Below are 16,987 nucleotides of genomic sequence, written 5' to 3' on the forward strand. Positions count from 1 at the left end.
CAAGAAACAAGTAACTTACAGTACATTACAGTGCAGGACAAGGACACAACTTATATACATTGCTGAAATAGTGATTAAAGTACTCACAATAAGCTGCCGGGAGTTGGCAGTCCCGTGTTAGGTGCCCTAATGGGGAGTAGAGAGTAGAAGAAAATGGTAGTCTATTGGTAGGTAGTTCAGTTAGTTAGTGTATATCGCTTGTGTATGTGTTCTGTCTATTGCTGGTAAGTCCATACTCATGAATTTCTCAACATGACCAGTTAGCTAATTAGAATGTGGATTAACAATCTTAGTACGTGATTAAAGAATATGTAAACAATAAATAATCTACTGTACACAGGGAAACTTATATACAGTATATGATTTTCTTCTTTTAATTTCAAATTCTTTAGATTCCAGTTTCATGCTTGTGTGTTTCGACTGAGTTTCTAAAGCTACAGGAAATTGTGTTTTGTTTAATTTCACACATTTCTATTTCAATTATTTTAATTGGTAGAGAATATGATTGTTCTTCAACTGTTTTAGCAATCTGATTTGGAAAACATCTGTAAATTGCTGTTAATGCATTTGTCCCACCAGATTTGGAAAGTAAATTTAAAATATAATTATGCTTAATGATTTATTATGGTGAAAACTATTTTATTATGCACTACTCAAGAGATTCCTTTGTTTTTTACTTCAATAACCAGCAACTACTTACATTATAACAAGTCAAGATTAATAGCATTTATTGCACTTACTGTATGTGTACAAAAGTGCATTAATGATGCTATAATGTATTTTAATTTTCCCAAACAATATAAGCTAATCAATACTTACAAATATTTCTGCAGTGTAGCTATAATAATAAAGAAGTGTGAATTTGTACTCTCAGTTTTATTTGAGCCTATGTGTTTAAAATTGATGTTAACATGAAAGTTTGCACCATGCCATACCCTATCTATCTATCTATCTATCTATCTATCTATCTATCTATCCATTTTAATATTTCAACTACTTTATCATTTATTTATTTTTCTTACAATGAATTTATCAGAACCTACAATTACTAAAATCACTAGGGTGATTGAAGGTGAGCCAGATTTTAATCTGGTAAAGGAAGGGGAAATTCAACTGACTAAAGTGATCCAAGGAGGTAAAGTAGAAAAATTGGGATTTTACAATTTTTTTATGCTTTATAACAGCATCTCTTTAAAAGTATAGCCATAAAAATGAAGGAGGCTGAAGAAGTATATATCACCAAATAAGTGGTGATCTCTATGCTTCATTCTGCCCTGAGGTTGATTAAAGACTTTAATAACAAAAGGGTTAATTGCAAGACTTTTGCCTTTCTCTATTAAAAAAATAATAATTTATGATTTGCAGCTTAGCCTTACATACTATTGATAGGCATTGAAATAATTTTTGAGAGAAATTATAATTTTGTTAAATATCCCTAAGGCTTAATGACCCTGGAGTATGCAGTTCTGTATGCTCTCACATTATAATATAACTATAATTGAAAGTGAACAGTTATTTCCAGATAGTTTGTGACCTAAATATTGTTTTATTTTTAATACTTACAATTACATTATTTTTTTCATCCAAAGAGTTAGTATTGCATGTACATTTCAATTTATTAATTTTTTTTTACAACCAAATTTATCAGAACCTACAATTACTAAGATCACTAGAGTGATTGAAGGTGAGACAGAGTTTAAACTGGTACATGAAGGCGAAATGCAAGTGACTAAAGTGATCCAAGGAGGTAAAGTAGAAATTATGGGGTTTTTTGCCTTTCTTTACACTATATCTCATTAAAATTATAGCCCACAAAATAAAGGAGGTTTAGCCATACAAGATACCAAGTCAAGGGTTGAAGTGTATATCACCAAAAAGTGGTGAGCTCTATGCTTCATTCCACCCTAAGGTGTAAAACCTTAAATTCCAATCAAAAACCGTAAAAGCCTGTCTTAAAAAATATACTAACCATTACATCATTTATCCACTGTCTCTGGAAGAGAATGTCAAAGGAACCAATATGTTTGTTAATGCCAGAAGGGCTTCACATTTTTAAAATTCTTGTCTTGCAGGCCCTGAAATAAAATATTCTCGCATCACTACCGATCTTGGATCAGACCTTGATGATGCTGAACTCAAAAGGAGGCTAGAAGATGGTTAGTATTTGCTTACACAGGTCACATTTCAAAAAATATTATTAGCCTGTCGGTGAATGTTCAGTAAAAGACAGACACACACACACTATACACACAGAGAGAGCAAAAAAAAGAGACAGAGTGTTCTTGATTAAAGTTATTGTCACAGACAACACCGACAATGTACAGATAATATTAGTAAAAAAATATATAAACTATAAACTATTTATCAAATTGTCCCTAATAATTGGGAAAGATGTTGTAATTACTGTGTAAAGTATTCAGACCCTTATCCACATTCCATTATTATGCGTTAATAAAAAAATATATGGACAAGGAATTGAAAAAAAGGTAAAAAAAGGATATTTTAAAAAAGAAAAAACCCAAATGAAACATAAAAGTAAACTTTAGCCAGTTGAATAATATATCATGATAAATGTGAAAAATGATAACCAAGTGGTAAATTATGCAATATCTTTTTTCTAACAGGTTAACATTATTGGGTGTTGTGTACTTATGGTTACACATTTGTAATTAATTTGTTTGTAAATCAAGCATTAATGTACATTTTTCCACTGTTTTCATAAATTTGTGCTGCAAACTGGTGGTGCTGACCCAACCATGCTCTCTTGCATTTATTGATTTATGGTTGGAGAGTGAATGGAGACTTGCATTGTGATCATTGATAACTATAGAGGAATCCACTCTCCACATGCCTTTTGCTATTACAGATGATGAACTCTCTTTTTTGGAAAAGTACTGTTGTATGTGTGCACAGTTTATTTATTTTCTCCATGACAATTTATTAAAGAGATTATCAAACCTTCTAAAGAAGATAAGTGGAGAAGTAGCACCAATCAGATTCTAGCTATCATTTATATAGTACATTCTATAAAATGATAGCTAGAATCTGATTGGTTGCTATGAGTAACTTCTCCTCTTGTCATCTTTAGAAGGTTTAATAAAACTCCATCTATTTCTATTGACCAAAAAATTAAATGGAGCTCCGGATGCTCAACACCATTCCCTAAGTTTGACATAATCACATTTTCTCCAATCACTGTTATTTGGGTTTAGTCAACTCTCTGGTTTATAAATATATTCCTGAACATTGATGCAATAAACATGTATCCTATCAGAAGTCACCAGGGTATCCAAGTTCATTGAAGGTGATTCACAAATACTTGAAGATGATGAGCTGAAAAGGCTTCTTCAGGGAGGTTAGTGATTGCAACTAGGTGACTAATATCACATAAATATTTGTTGGTGATCGTAAGCTATCTGGTGCAATCATTTCTTTTTAAAGACTAAATTTATTGTTTAAACAGTATATACATACTGAATTATCTGCTTTATCCTTTAAAACAATCAGGTCAATAATCAAATTAAAAATAACAATTTAGTCTTTAAAAAATAACTAACAAAAGGGGACAAATGAACATTTATTTACACTGTTGAATTGTTTTGTAGTACTTATTTGAACATGTGTAAATGAAAAGATAAAAAAAAAAATTTCAACAAACAAATATTCATTCCTCCCCTTATTAATCTTATTTATGGCATGTGTTTGGTAATCTTCTGACACCACTCATTACAAATTAAATATAATCTTTTAAACCTACACTATTAACAACTGTACAATTGTTTGTTTTCTAACAAATAAATGAGTAATAAAAATAACTAATAAACTGTTTGAAATTGTAAAAAAATGTATGTACTAAGTACATTGAATATTTTTGAATGTTAATATACAAATTTTTGAAATTATTATTATCTTGCATTCATTTCTGTATTTGCATTATGTGAGGAATGTATTGAGTTAGCGTTTAATAAAAGTCATAAAAAAGTAATTACTATAATAAAGTTAATATGTTCACTGTGCCTATTTAAATAGATGTTTAAGTAGAAAACTACTTTTGTATCTGTCCAGCATCGGCTAAACTAGCTATAATTTTATACATAGAGCAAATGATAATCATCCTTAAACATATGTGAACTGTAATTGCATACTAGTGCACAAATAGATATGTATGTTTTTTGACAAATCTAATATACAGTATGTACATAAGTGTATTAATAGCTGTATAATAACTTATATTTATGTGTCTAGAGACGCCATCTCTTTATTATCTAAAGATGTCTCCTCATACACTGCTACTCAAGTAGCACCAAAAAGCCCCTCTCTGTGTGCCTGGTCTCTGGTGACTAGGTCGTGCTGAGCATCTTTCAGCTCAAAATGTGCTTCTTTTATGCATAAATAAAACAACTGGGAGCAACAAAACTACATTGCTACCTTGCACTGATAAATCTGATGTGTGATATTTGTAGATCTTTGTGTGGCTGAGTCTGAATCTGTGTAAGAAGGACTTCCATGCGAATAGCTGCATCTTTTTTTCATACTGTACCATGTTCAGTTGTGCTTCCCCTGCAACTTTGTACATGTTTAAACTAATTCCTGTGTGGTTAAAGTCACAACTCATCATCTCTAGAAAACTGTGTGTTGTTTCACTGTGGCTGTGTTGCGAATAAGATGCAAAATGTAAAGAAGAATGTTGTACGCTGCACCTCCCGGAGCAGTTCAGTCAAGCCAGGCGTTTTGAGCCAAATGCCATATAGACACTAGGGGGTAAATTTACTAACAATCAAGATAGGTCGAGATGACCATCTTGGGTAATTTATTGATTTTTTTTCCCTGCTTGCAAATTTACTAAAGGCAAAGTCCGGTGAGTTAGAAAGAGATTTCTCTCATCTCCCTCGTAAAACTCGGGTGAGATAGCAATCTCGAATCAAATCACCATCGGGCCAAATCGGAAGTACTCTTCACCTAAAACATACATCTCTCAAATTTACCAAAAATCGGGATGACAAGCTCGGATGAGATAGGAGCAAACTCTCTTGCCAAATCACTTTTCAAACTCTCAACCTGCGAGATGGTCAGAAACATACACAAATCATGGTGATTTGTGTATGTTTCTTTCTGTAACTGTAAAAAATAGGGATAATTGTGAAAAAAAATTACTTGAGGTCCCCCCAAAAATACTTGCCAGCCTGTCCAGGTTCTTAAAATTACAGGGAAAAAATGTGTAGGGATTCCCTGTAATGTAAGAACCAGCACAAGGTAGCAGGGACAGAGCTGGTTTGAAATATATGGTGATAAAAAATGACGTGGGTTCCACCGTATATTTAAAACCTGCCCTGGACCCTTTCTAATGGGGGGCTGATGCCACAGCAAGGGGTGCCCTTTCACCAGGCCCCCTAGCTGCAGCATCAGCCCTGACCATTAGTCAGCCCGGGCCAGGGATCCCTGGGGAGCTGGTGACCCCCCCAATAAAGGGGTCACCCTCTCCAGGGCACCCCTGGCCTAGGCTGTTAGCCCGGGGCTATCCCCGCCACCCCTTGGTGATGGGTTGCGGGTTGATTGTGTTAGGTGAAGTGTAAAAAATAGATGTATCATCATTGTCTGTACAGTGGAACTACAGAAAGCCTCCCCCCGCATCCTGGTACTTGGAGAACCACAAGTACCAACATGTGGGGCATTAAGGGCCCACTGGTACCTGTACTTCACCTGTAAAGAAATGGTTCAAAAAAACACACAACACACCGTGATAATAATGCTTTAATGCATACATACATACACATACATACTCACCTGGTTCCAGATGTACACGTCCACTTGTCATCGTAAAGTATCCCCATGATTTACCTGTTAAAAAATATCCAATACTCACCTTTCTGTCCCACGATGTTCTCTGCAGAAATCCAAGACGGGCCCCTGATACAATGTAACAGCATGTTACTGCATGCTGTTACATTGCGCTACTGTCTGCTCGTGGGAACATTGGGGTCTCATTGGTTGGGACCCACGTGGGCTTAGCCAATGAGCGTCTCCTCCAAACCCCAATTCTGCATTTTTTTCCACCTGCCATTCATAGGCGATACTTTACCGCCTATAACATTGCATTGACTTTCCGCTTAGGCGGAAAGTCTTTAAAATTGAATATGGGGTAAAACCAAAACAGGCAATAATGATGTCATCAGCGGTAACTTAACGCGAATTTGGACTTAACAGACTTAACGCTTTCAGCGTTAAGTCCGGATCCGCGTTAAGTTACCGCTGATGATGTCATTATCGCCAGTTTTGGTTTTACCCCGTATTCAATTCGAAAGACTTTCCGCCTAGGCGGAAAGTCAATGCAATGTAATAGGCGGTAAAGTATCGCCTATGAATGGCAGGCGGAAAAAAGTCCCCCAAAGGTAATCTGTGTCAAAAAATGAAAAAAAAAAACTTAAGGACACCCTAAAAATTTACTTAGAAAAAGGGGGCAAAAAATAAAAAAGTTGGGGTACAAACTTAAAACTAGCGAACTTGACTCTGAGGGGGGTCTCCAAGTATGCCCTATGTGTTTTTTCGTTTGGAGGTGTTTGCGGCAGGTGGATTTTTCACAATTATTTCAACTTTGCTTTTTCAAATTTAAATATGCTGACCCCCATTTTCAAGTACCCCAAATCTGATGTGCAAAGTTATTTTTCCCTTAAAATTCTTCAACATGCTCTTCTGCATCACTTTCTTCAATGCCGCATTTATGCACCTGCCGCAGATAATAGAAAACCCAACTTCCTTCAGAAGATAAATATGGGGGTACCCATAATGATCCCCCTTGCCTGGACATCTTTAGGAGGGTCCTACAATTTTAACATGATAATTCCCGTTTTTTTAAGCCCTTCCAAATTTCGCCGGGTTCCGATTTCGAGCCACTAAATCAACACGGGAGAGATATCTCGCTCGAGCTTGCTTACAAATCACCCGACAATCTCATTCTGCTTCACCATCGGCAAACTCATTTAGCCTCAAATCGCCTGTTGGTAAATTTGGTAAAAGAAAAGGGATTAAATCACCCGAATTTTGGCGAATTCCAGCGAGATAAATCACTTTGAAAATCGGGATCATCTCGATTCTTAGTAAATTTACCCCTTGATGTATGAGGACACATCTTTACTTGTGTGTATTAAAGTAGTACTTTTAAGATGCTAAATTATAACTTCTAAGTTTTTTTGTATACTTGTTTTTTATTTACTGAGATCTCAACACTGTCGTGTGTCAGGCTTTGAATGCTCAGTGAATAAAGCAGTGACTCAAAGAGCTGTCATTCCAAGAAGTCTATACTCTTATAAAGGAGGAATGTTTTATCTGAGTGGTATTTAGAATGTTTCAGTGATAGACAAAGAGAGATTTCATGGATTAATGTTTTACATTTAGGTACTAAGACTTGGTAAATAATTTATGCTTAAATTAAGATATTTTAGATTATCTGTTTTACAAAAGCAGAATTTGCTCAAATGTATATATGTTAATTTGAGTTATTATTAGTATTACATATTCAAGAGTGTTGTGATTACAATAATGCTATAAGCTGAAAGGCTTTCACATACTTGAAACAGTGGGTCATTCTGGGTCTATGGGATACATCACAAATAGTATATTTTAAACTTATATTTGCCCTCTGTTTCTGTGCAGTGCTACAAAATATGTTGTTGGATAATTAAGAAAAATATTATCAGCAATATAAAATATCCTGCATTCTTTGACCTAGAACATCCCATTACAATATTTTAAATCTGTCTAATATCTCCACCTAAATGGAGCCATTGGCCCATTAATATAAATGGTGATAAAAACCCATTAGGACATTTCAAGTTGTAACTGAGCACATGCACATTGACTTTTATTTTCTATAGCTATATATTTATACTTTGATTCATTGTCATTCTTTAAATAACATAGACCTTAATCAAAATACCAAAGCAATCCAATATTGCTCCAGTGCAGGGAACCCTACTACTAACCCTTTCACTGTCAGCTATTAGCAGTGAAAGTTTACACTGCTGAGTTTGACCCAGTAGTGTTACTGCACATGCATGACCTGAGTTCACGCATGTGCATGAAGGGGGGCATCACGGTTGGAGTATCCAAATAGATACTTCTTCACAACCTGGACCTCCTTCCCATAGGAAGTAGTGGGGGTCCAGGAACTAAAGCCATCTGAACATGGTGTCAGTTCCTGCAGTGAAGTTCTGAAAATTATGCAATACGGGCCATGTTCCTTTTAAGGGATGACCAGTAAGCAAAGAGATTTCAGTGAAATCTCTTCTGTTATCATTTTGGTAACACTTTTTGAATGGGGCAAGAACTTAATTTTTACAAAAGTAGGTGAAAATGGGAATCACACTCAATGAGAATCTGTGGAATATATGTCATCAACCAGAAGACTCTTTGAAAAGGACAGAAATCAGCCCCCAGAAGTATAAGGTAAGAAATGTAAGAACATTCCAAGAACACACAGTATCATTATACTCGATGATACTTCATGGAATGAAAAAACTTACATTTCAGCTAATTACCATTCTTCACTTTGATATGACTTTGCCATAAAGCAAACTATATCACTGTACTCTTCTGAGTGTCATTATTTATATTCCAGGCAGCCAGATTTCAACAGTATTTGAAAGCCAGCCATCAGAAACCGTAGAAATCACAAAGATTGTGAAAGGTTTACCAGATTTAACATCTACTCACTACTGCAAAGGTTTTACATAATTATTTTAATTGCCTAATTATTTTTACTTTTATTCCTTTAGAACCTCAGGTTAGAAGAGTACAGACTGGACACAGAAGGCTACAAGGTACAGTACAGTTTGCTTTTACAAATAAAATTAATAATGTCCTTAAGGGGGAATGTATTTTCTTAATTAGCACAACAGTGTGGAGTAGATAGTGTTATAGTTTGAAGCAGGTTTTATAAAGATTTGCCCTCTAATTACTCCAACATCACTTCCTGAATGGGCCTAAAGAAATTGCCAAGGATATTTTCCCCCATCAAAATGTGGTTGGGTTTTAATGGAACTTACAGGGATATCAGGGTTACTGATGATAGTAGTGTTTTTATACTAAATTAAGCTTACTTGCCCCCAGATGTAGCATTTCCTCTAGCTCTTCAACCCATCAACAAACATTGCCATCTCCCCCCAAATCTTATGTTATAAAAAGAAAAAAGTTATTAAGAATTTATTTACAACTATGAGTAGTTATAGTAATTATTGTGTTCCTTTATTTCTTTTAATGGTGGGGGCTAGGCATAAAGGCAACCATGTTGCACATTTATGGGAAAAAAGACAATTCTGATCGTCCTTTTTGCCTTTTTACAAGTCTGGGTGTGTGGTGTAATTTGGTGCATGTTGACCACTGCAGCTCAGTCAGACAGCCTGATCAACAAACAATAACATCTGACCCACATGTGGTCATTCTTCATTTTGTCAATTATATATCAGATCTGGCCACAGAACAGCTTGCAAGATGTAAATGATAAGAAAGCAATAATAATGGGAGTTAATGATAAAGAATCATTCTTGTAATTATTCTTCAATCCATTGATTGTATATAATGAAGAAAATAGAAAACACCTACATATAGCCTTATCGTTTTTGTTTACATTCCTACCAGATTTTAATATACAGATTCTACTGTCATAAACACACAGAAATGACAATTAAATTAAGTGCAAAATTAGCTACTGCATGTAGTTAATTATTATTCTTAGAATCTTCCAAATGACCATTTGATTTGCTCTAAAGTGAATAGTTAGCAAATAGTGTTATATTTTAATTACTTTTACTTATGAGAAATATGTACATTTTATTAAGGGAATGATTACTCTTATAAAATATATTTCCTGTTTTGTCATCATTATCAATTTAGACATTTATTTTAATTCAGTATCAGTAACTCAATTTGGAGATGTAGTCTAAACTGTAAGATTTACTATAATCAAGATACTACATGCCTTAAAATGTTCAGAAGTAACATGATCAGGCTCTTATTTATAATTTAGTTTAATTCTGCTTGGGGCTAATTTGTATGTTATATGTGAAGCCTCTGTAGGGAAACATCTTTAGTAAGGAAAGGATGAACTATGTTCATTTAGTGGATATGTCAATGCCACTTATGTAAAAGCATTTTGGATACACTTATACTGATCACTATATTGTTCAAAGTTCTCTAGGATGTGGAGTCCCAGAGAACTATCCATTACTGATAGAGGATGAGATGAGTTTATTGAGACCTGTAGGGATCCTGGATATGGAAACAAAATATTAAAAAAAAAGAAAAATTAAGTTAAAATACATGGTCTAAAAGTTATACTGACATGCCACGTTATTGCTATTAAAAAATAAAATAGTACTATACTAAATGCAGCAGAAGTTTCTCCAGGTGAAAAAGCTGAGAATTACATGTCTGGGAAATCACTGTAACTATCTATGAATCCACTAGTTCACACAGTATACTCTGGCAGAGCAAGTATGCTACTGTAAGTTGTCACTCAAACTATGCCTGGTCAGGTAGTGAGGCATATCCAACCTGCTACAGAATAGTGACTTATTACATGGAAACATTTTTAGTTCAGTAGTCCAGCAATTTCCCGTATAGTATTTAGCTCAAAACATTGCCCTTGATTTCAAAGAGTTTGATGTTAAAATTATATTTTCTTTTGGAAAATAATTTATGGTATAAAGGACAAGAAAGTAAAACAGACATATAGTAACATAATGGATAAATAATGATGTGAGGCTAAAGTTTTTTAGCAGGAACAGCAATACATAATCCAACCTGAAACCCTCCCACATTGAAATATTAAAAAGACGAAGCATAAAATTATTCAGATTAGTCACAAGTTCCTAAATGCTTGTGTGTGTTTTCAATTTATTGCAATTATGTATTTCCTGGGCATAGAAATATTTTTTTCTTTTGCACTAAGCTTGTGACTTAAATTTATGTAGTTTTTTTCACATTTTATTACACATATATTCAAATAAATTAATTCAGACAAACTAGGCTTGCATTGCATAAGTTAACTAAATTGTTAAAATAACATTTTTGTATTCCAGCTTGGTTATTAAACACATTAGCTTTCTTAAAAATAAAATTTTACTTGTATTTTTGGTGCTATAGTTAGAATGGAAGGCATTTCTATAATTTTTATGTAGTGACTTTGATTAATTCTCTGCAGCAAGAAATTGGATTACTATATGGGCAAATATAAAAACATTGGATGTGGAAGACAAATGTTAAAACTATGGGCCTGATTCAGAGCCGCTCGTAAGCGGCCGCTCGTTCGTTCCGAGCGATGTTTGCCCAACTGCGCATGCGTACGGATCATAATACGCATGCTCGAACCAGTCAGTGCGGCCAAAAATCGTTTGCTCGCTAAATAGCGAATGCCTGCTAATATGAGTGATAGGAGGAGGCGTATGTGGGTGGTAACAGGGGAAGGTGCTTGAAAACAGGGAGTGGAGATCAGAACGCAGGCGTGCTTAAAGGTCAAAACGGGCGTTTTATGGGTGTGCATAATTAATACAGCAGCGTCACTGACCACGTCACTGGGTTATTTTATAGTCAGAACTGTTCGCAAATTTGTGGTAGGAAAAACCAACCACAAGAATAGCGAGCAGTTCATACGCTGGTCGATGTACTCGATTAATCTAATAAATAGCGGACATGACGTATGATGCAAGTGGCCAGGGGGCGTTTTTATCAAACAACGACCGCATGTTTTGATCGCTCGTTCAGACATAGAGGCGGCAACAGACTGCAAAGAGCAAACGGTTCATTTGAATAGCCACCCGCTTTTTCGGAACGAGCGAGCGCTAATAACGACCGGCTCTGAATCAGGCCCTATATTTGAAAAACCATATATCAACTCCCTTTACTAATATAAACTGTTCTTTAGAAATTGAATTAATATTTAATTATGTAAAGCATTACATTTTTATTGGTGTGCAAAATATGTATCCCAACACAAAAAGCCAGAGTACCAACAAAATACCCAGACAATGAAGCCAGAACTCAGGACTTTAATGGCACCATATCATTATTTAAAAAGCTAAATGTTATGCTGAATATAACTAAAATGTGTTTTTATTTTTCAGTGTACTTTTTAGATAAATGAACGTCTACATGCTTGTACTGATCAGTTAATTTTGAATTGTTTACAGAGGGCATCACACTAATGTATATTCAGATGAATGCATTTATGTAATTCTGAATAGTTTTTATTGTCCTTTTGTGTCACTAAAGAATGCTTCATGTAACATTATCCTTATGCCAATATAATGAACACAAAAGAGTAATTTCTAAGCCACTGTAATGCATGATACATGATATGTAAAGAGATAAGTTTATCAAAGATCTTTGAATATATAATTTAAGTTTAGAGATGATCTTATTACTTAATCATCTAAAAGTTACTAGTCCTTCACTAACTTTAAAAAAATATATAAATAAAATTGGCTCCAAACATCATTTACAGTAATCTTGTTTTTGATCAAGAGCAAAATGTAAATACCAGGTATATTAAAAATAAAAGTTGTAAAGAAAGTTTCTGTAGGAACCAAGTTAATCTGCATTATTTAACAGGTTTTCTTTTTACTGTAAGTCAAGTTGATTTAATTGATGTAATAAAAATGTGGCATGTTATGAAAACATCAGCAAGCACCATTATCTAGAAACAAAAAAGCATTGCAACATTGGCCAAAGCAACAGCTTTCTTTCAAGGTTATAAATGCCTCTTGTACTGCCTCTCTATGCATAATTAAATTAAAGCAATTTAATATTTAAGCCTAATGGTATAAAACTATCTTATTTAATTAGTTAACTGGCTACACGTGTGCAAGTGCCATTTAAAAAAAAACATGGCAACTCTCATTTATTGACATGTACAACCAGCTCGGCATTGATGATCCACATGAAGGAAGTCACATACCAAATAACATGTGAATTGATGCATGCTATACACTGTATGTATGCTAAATCAAACTGTTGGCAGCAGGCATAACACTAACTACATGTGACCTTCATCTAGGTTTCATATGGCTTTCCTGACCAAAGCCATTGTTCCCCTTTTGTCCTCTTCTAATGAAGTCCACACATTAGGCAGCTATTGTGGCAATTCCCTATTCTGCCAATGCCTGGGTCGAGGGATCAGGAAAATATAACATGTGGGACAAACTTGATTAGCCGATTCCGACCTACAAATGTTCAGAATTGGTGAGTCAGGATTGTTAACATGTAGTATATTGCTGATCCTCGATATCTAATTTACTGTACAACATTACTTAAACTAGCTAAATTTGGTGGGTGTAGTAACAGGAGATGCAGAACACTAGTTAACAAGTATAGCGGTTCCTGTTACAGCTTATAACTGGGTTATACAATCCAGCCAATGTTTTTCCATAGTGCTCTATGGAACTTCTTTGAAAAGGACTGAATGGGTTGTGTCCTCCAGTAGAGTGAGCTGCAGCATGATCAGGTCAGGGGTAGTTTGAGGGGTGCCATCTATCTACTACTTGAGTGGGTGCACTATATATTAACAAAGGTTGTCCTAAAATGAGAAATTCACATAAATCTCAAAATAAATAAATAAAATAAGAACAGTTAATTTGCTCTACAGTAGTTTTCTCCCTTAAACATGTGGCAGCTTAGCTAAACTTGTGTCCTTATAGTATGCGTCCATTATTATTGAGACATATTTAGTATGGCTTGCCCATACAGTACTTGATTTGTTACATTGTTTAGAAAAACTCCTCTCATGGACTTATCATTTTCCTATGAGAAACTTATGAAATGTATGGACATGAGGGTCAGCACAAGGAGAATACTAAAAGACTTGCTAAAAGACCGAACTTACAGTAGGCACATCTTGTATTATTTGTTTTCCAAACTCTGTTCAACATTTGTTCAGTGTCTACGGAAATTCCATGTTTGTATTCAAGGTGCTTCTCATAGAGACATAAGAAGCTTTAAGTTTGTTACATCTGTTCCATTTATCACAATGTAAGTGGAATGAGACATCATCAGAGAGGCAACATGTAATATCAAAGTAGCACATAACTAATGGGTTCCAATATGTAAATTTTGTTAAGCAGAACATTCCTTTTACTATTCATTAACAAGAGTTTTTCATCTTTGTCAGGTCAACCAATCAGAAGGAAGCTAAGGAGAAGTCACCAGTCATAAATCCATGTGCTGGAATTGTTGCTAAAGAATTACCAAAGATTTACTCTTTAAGAAATGTAAGGCATACACTGCCTTGGGATAAGAATCAACCGGACTATCTAACATCTTGCACAAAATGTTCTAAATAAATAAATAAAATGTTATTGTTCTAAATTTTCTTAAAAGAGGTTGATTTGTAAAAAGTATTTTATGCATACAATCAAACACAATGCTGAATGTATCAAAGAAAATTAATTGTTCATACTATTTGACCCTCTGTTACAAGCCGTAAGATGACATGTTTTGTTGTATACTAATTTTTACAAAAGAATTCTGAACACAGCTATGCCACTTCATCCATGGTGGACCAATATACCTTATTGAGATATTAAATCTCTAAATTGTTGGTGTTTTTATAGGATTCTTTTTGTCTGAAAACATTTTACATCAATTGGTGCTTTTATTTTTATCCAAGCCCTGTAAAGCTAATTTTTGGTACTAACTCAAAAGGGGTCAATTTGTAAATGATGCCATTTTTATAACTCTGGTTTTATATGCATAAAATGATAGAGTCATTTGCTTCTTTATTTTTTTCTGTTTTTTTTTTTTTTTTTAAATCTCAGATGTTGCAATGCAACTAAGTATACTAGGGAAGAAGTGTTTACTTTAAGTTCCAGTGCCTTTTTCGTTAAAGGGAAACTAATTAAAATTGGGTTTTAGATTGTGAAAGTCAAACCATGTTTGTCAGAAAAATATTGGATGAAGATAAATCTGGTGTGTAAATTTTATGCTGCTTTTCTGACTATTGTGCACCTTTAACATGCTAGGAAATACCAGGGTTTGCCACTTGAATAATGCTGGTCTTTCATTCACAATTACGCTGCTGTACGCAAGTTTTTAAATTGGTGGCTTAATGAAATGTCTACAATTCCAGAAATTCCAAATCCTCACAAATTTATTTAAAAAATGAACTAAAATATGATTCTCTTTCACATTCTAAAGTTTTGTTTTAGAATATTAGTTTTCTTCTTAAAGGGTTTAAATTGAAAGCTGTCGGGTGTGTCTGTATACCTCTGTTTCTTAAACAAATACTCAATAAAGAATGTGGTTAAAAAAATATGCATTATAATGTATTTTATTTTTTATATATCAAGTCATAATTCTGGCTACATTGAACATGCTACTGATAAAGATTTAAATTGTTTCATTCAAATTAGTTTCTACTACGATAATTTTTACTTGTATACAGGCAGCCTCACTGAATAGGAAGAGTTTTAGGGACATATTTATCATCACTTAATTTTTACAAAAGTAGGTGAAAATTGCCATTTTCACCTACTTTTGTAGAATTTAAGTACTGGGGACAATCAGCATAAAGGTTACACAGGAGATATCACTGATATCTACTGCTTACCCATCACTACCACTCTGACCTGGCATCCCCATACACTAGTATAAATAAATTAATCAAGCTCCGAAAATACAATATTTTCGATGCTTGACTGCAGGAACATTTGCCTTCTTAAGATGGCATTTGCTCTCACACCTTGCTTTGGAATCGGTATGGGATGCCGGAGCTCGGGATTCCAGCTGTTAGAATTTCGACGCCGTCATCCCAAAAGGGTTAACATACCGACACTTACTGACCGGTATGCTAACCCTCCTCTAACCCTAACCCCCTCTCTTTGGTGCCTAACCTTAATCTCCCCCTCCCTGGTGACTAACCCTAACCCTCCCCCCTTAGTGACTAACCCTAACCCTCCCCCTGGTGCCTAACCCTAAACCGGGCATCGGGCTTCTAACCGGCATCAGGATTTCAACGCCGGTAATATGAGCGTTGGCATCCAGACCGCCGGGCATAACCTTGCTCCTTCTCTATGGGAAGGAGTCCTGGGTTTCAGGATCCCTCCACAAACTGGGACTTTTGGATCCCTCCAACTCCTTCCACCGGGGCCTTTTGCGCCTGCATAAACCCTAGGTCACACAGGCACACTAGCACTGCTGAGTCAGACTCTGCAATGTTAATTTTCACTGCTATGAAAGTATGATCAATTGCTCCCACACCCATGGTGAGTCAGAATCTTAATTATCGGGGGCCGCCTGGTCCTTGATAATTAACAAAATGAATATGCCCCTTAGAGAGATACTAAAACTACAAGCAATGGACAATTAGTAAATTACATTTTGTGGTTGATTCTGAGTAAACCAAAAAAACAAGGAACTTTGCAGTTGGAAAAAGCATGTATTAGTTTTGTATGCAGCCTGCTTCTGCATGTAGAGAACAGATACCAGACAGCTTTATTTTTACACTGCAAATGAAATAAGATTTTTGGACACGTGACTCTCAAAGCTAAATCTCGCTGAACAATCCGCCCCACCTGCAGTGCAGCATGGTTTTGCCAAGGTGCAAAGTTACTTGCTTTGTTTTGCTTTATTCTCAGCTCTTACTCAGCCCCTCTATGTATGTTAATAACACACAGGTTAAACCACAAGGGTTTATAGTGGGGTACATGTTGGTACACATCTTTAATCCCCTGCACTGTATATACTGTATACACTGGGTGGGCACAGTTGGCATTGAATCCCTGTTGAAGCATGCTTACAAAAATACTGTGATCAATTTCCCCAATTTTAAAGAAATAAAAACTGGCTAAATAAAAACATATATATTTCTTACTTAGTATTTTACTGCATAATAACAGAATCAAAGTTGTATTGTCAACTAATATTTATGAAGCAATGTACATACTTTTTTCTATGACGGGAAAAGAGGTGCCGGTACTCACCCAAGTTGATAGATATATAG

At 35.0% G+C, this 16,987-nt stretch overlaps 1 protein-coding gene across 7 annotated transcripts in view; it reads left to right on the top strand.

Annotated features, from left to right (window-relative positions):
* The window catches only part of POSTN (periostin), a 63,095-nt gene extending 47,795 nt beyond the window's left edge, over positions 1-15,300 (top strand). For 2 of the 7 annotated variants that reach the window (XM_088460194.1, XM_088460195.1), the window contains 7 exons: positions 1,037-1,135; positions 1,649-1,747; positions 2,073-2,156; positions 3,275-3,355; positions 8,615-8,683; positions 8,772-8,816; positions 14,159-15,300. In XM_088460194.1, coding sequence (XP_088316320.1) covers positions 1,037-1,135; positions 1,649-1,747; positions 2,073-2,156; positions 3,275-3,355; positions 8,615-8,683; positions 8,772-8,816; positions 14,159-14,202 — 521 coding nt within the window. In that variant the 3' untranslated portion in view covers positions 14,203-15,300. The remainder of the gene's footprint in view (positions 1-1,036; positions 1,136-1,648; positions 1,748-2,072; positions 2,157-3,274; positions 3,356-8,614; positions 8,684-8,771; positions 8,817-14,158) is intronic. The other 5 variants (XM_088460196.1, XM_088460197.1, XM_088460198.1 and 2 more) reach the window with 5 other exon arrangements.
* The last annotated feature ends 1,687 nt before the right edge of the window (positions 15,301-16,987 follow it).

Source organism: Taudactylus pleione, unplaced genomic scaffold (assembly GCF_031769625.1).
Source record: "Taudactylus pleione unplaced genomic scaffold, aTauple2 ptg000043l, whole genome shotgun sequence".
NCBI classification, from domain to species: domain Eukaryota; kingdom Metazoa; phylum Chordata; class Amphibia; order Anura; family Myobatrachidae; genus Taudactylus; species Taudactylus pleione.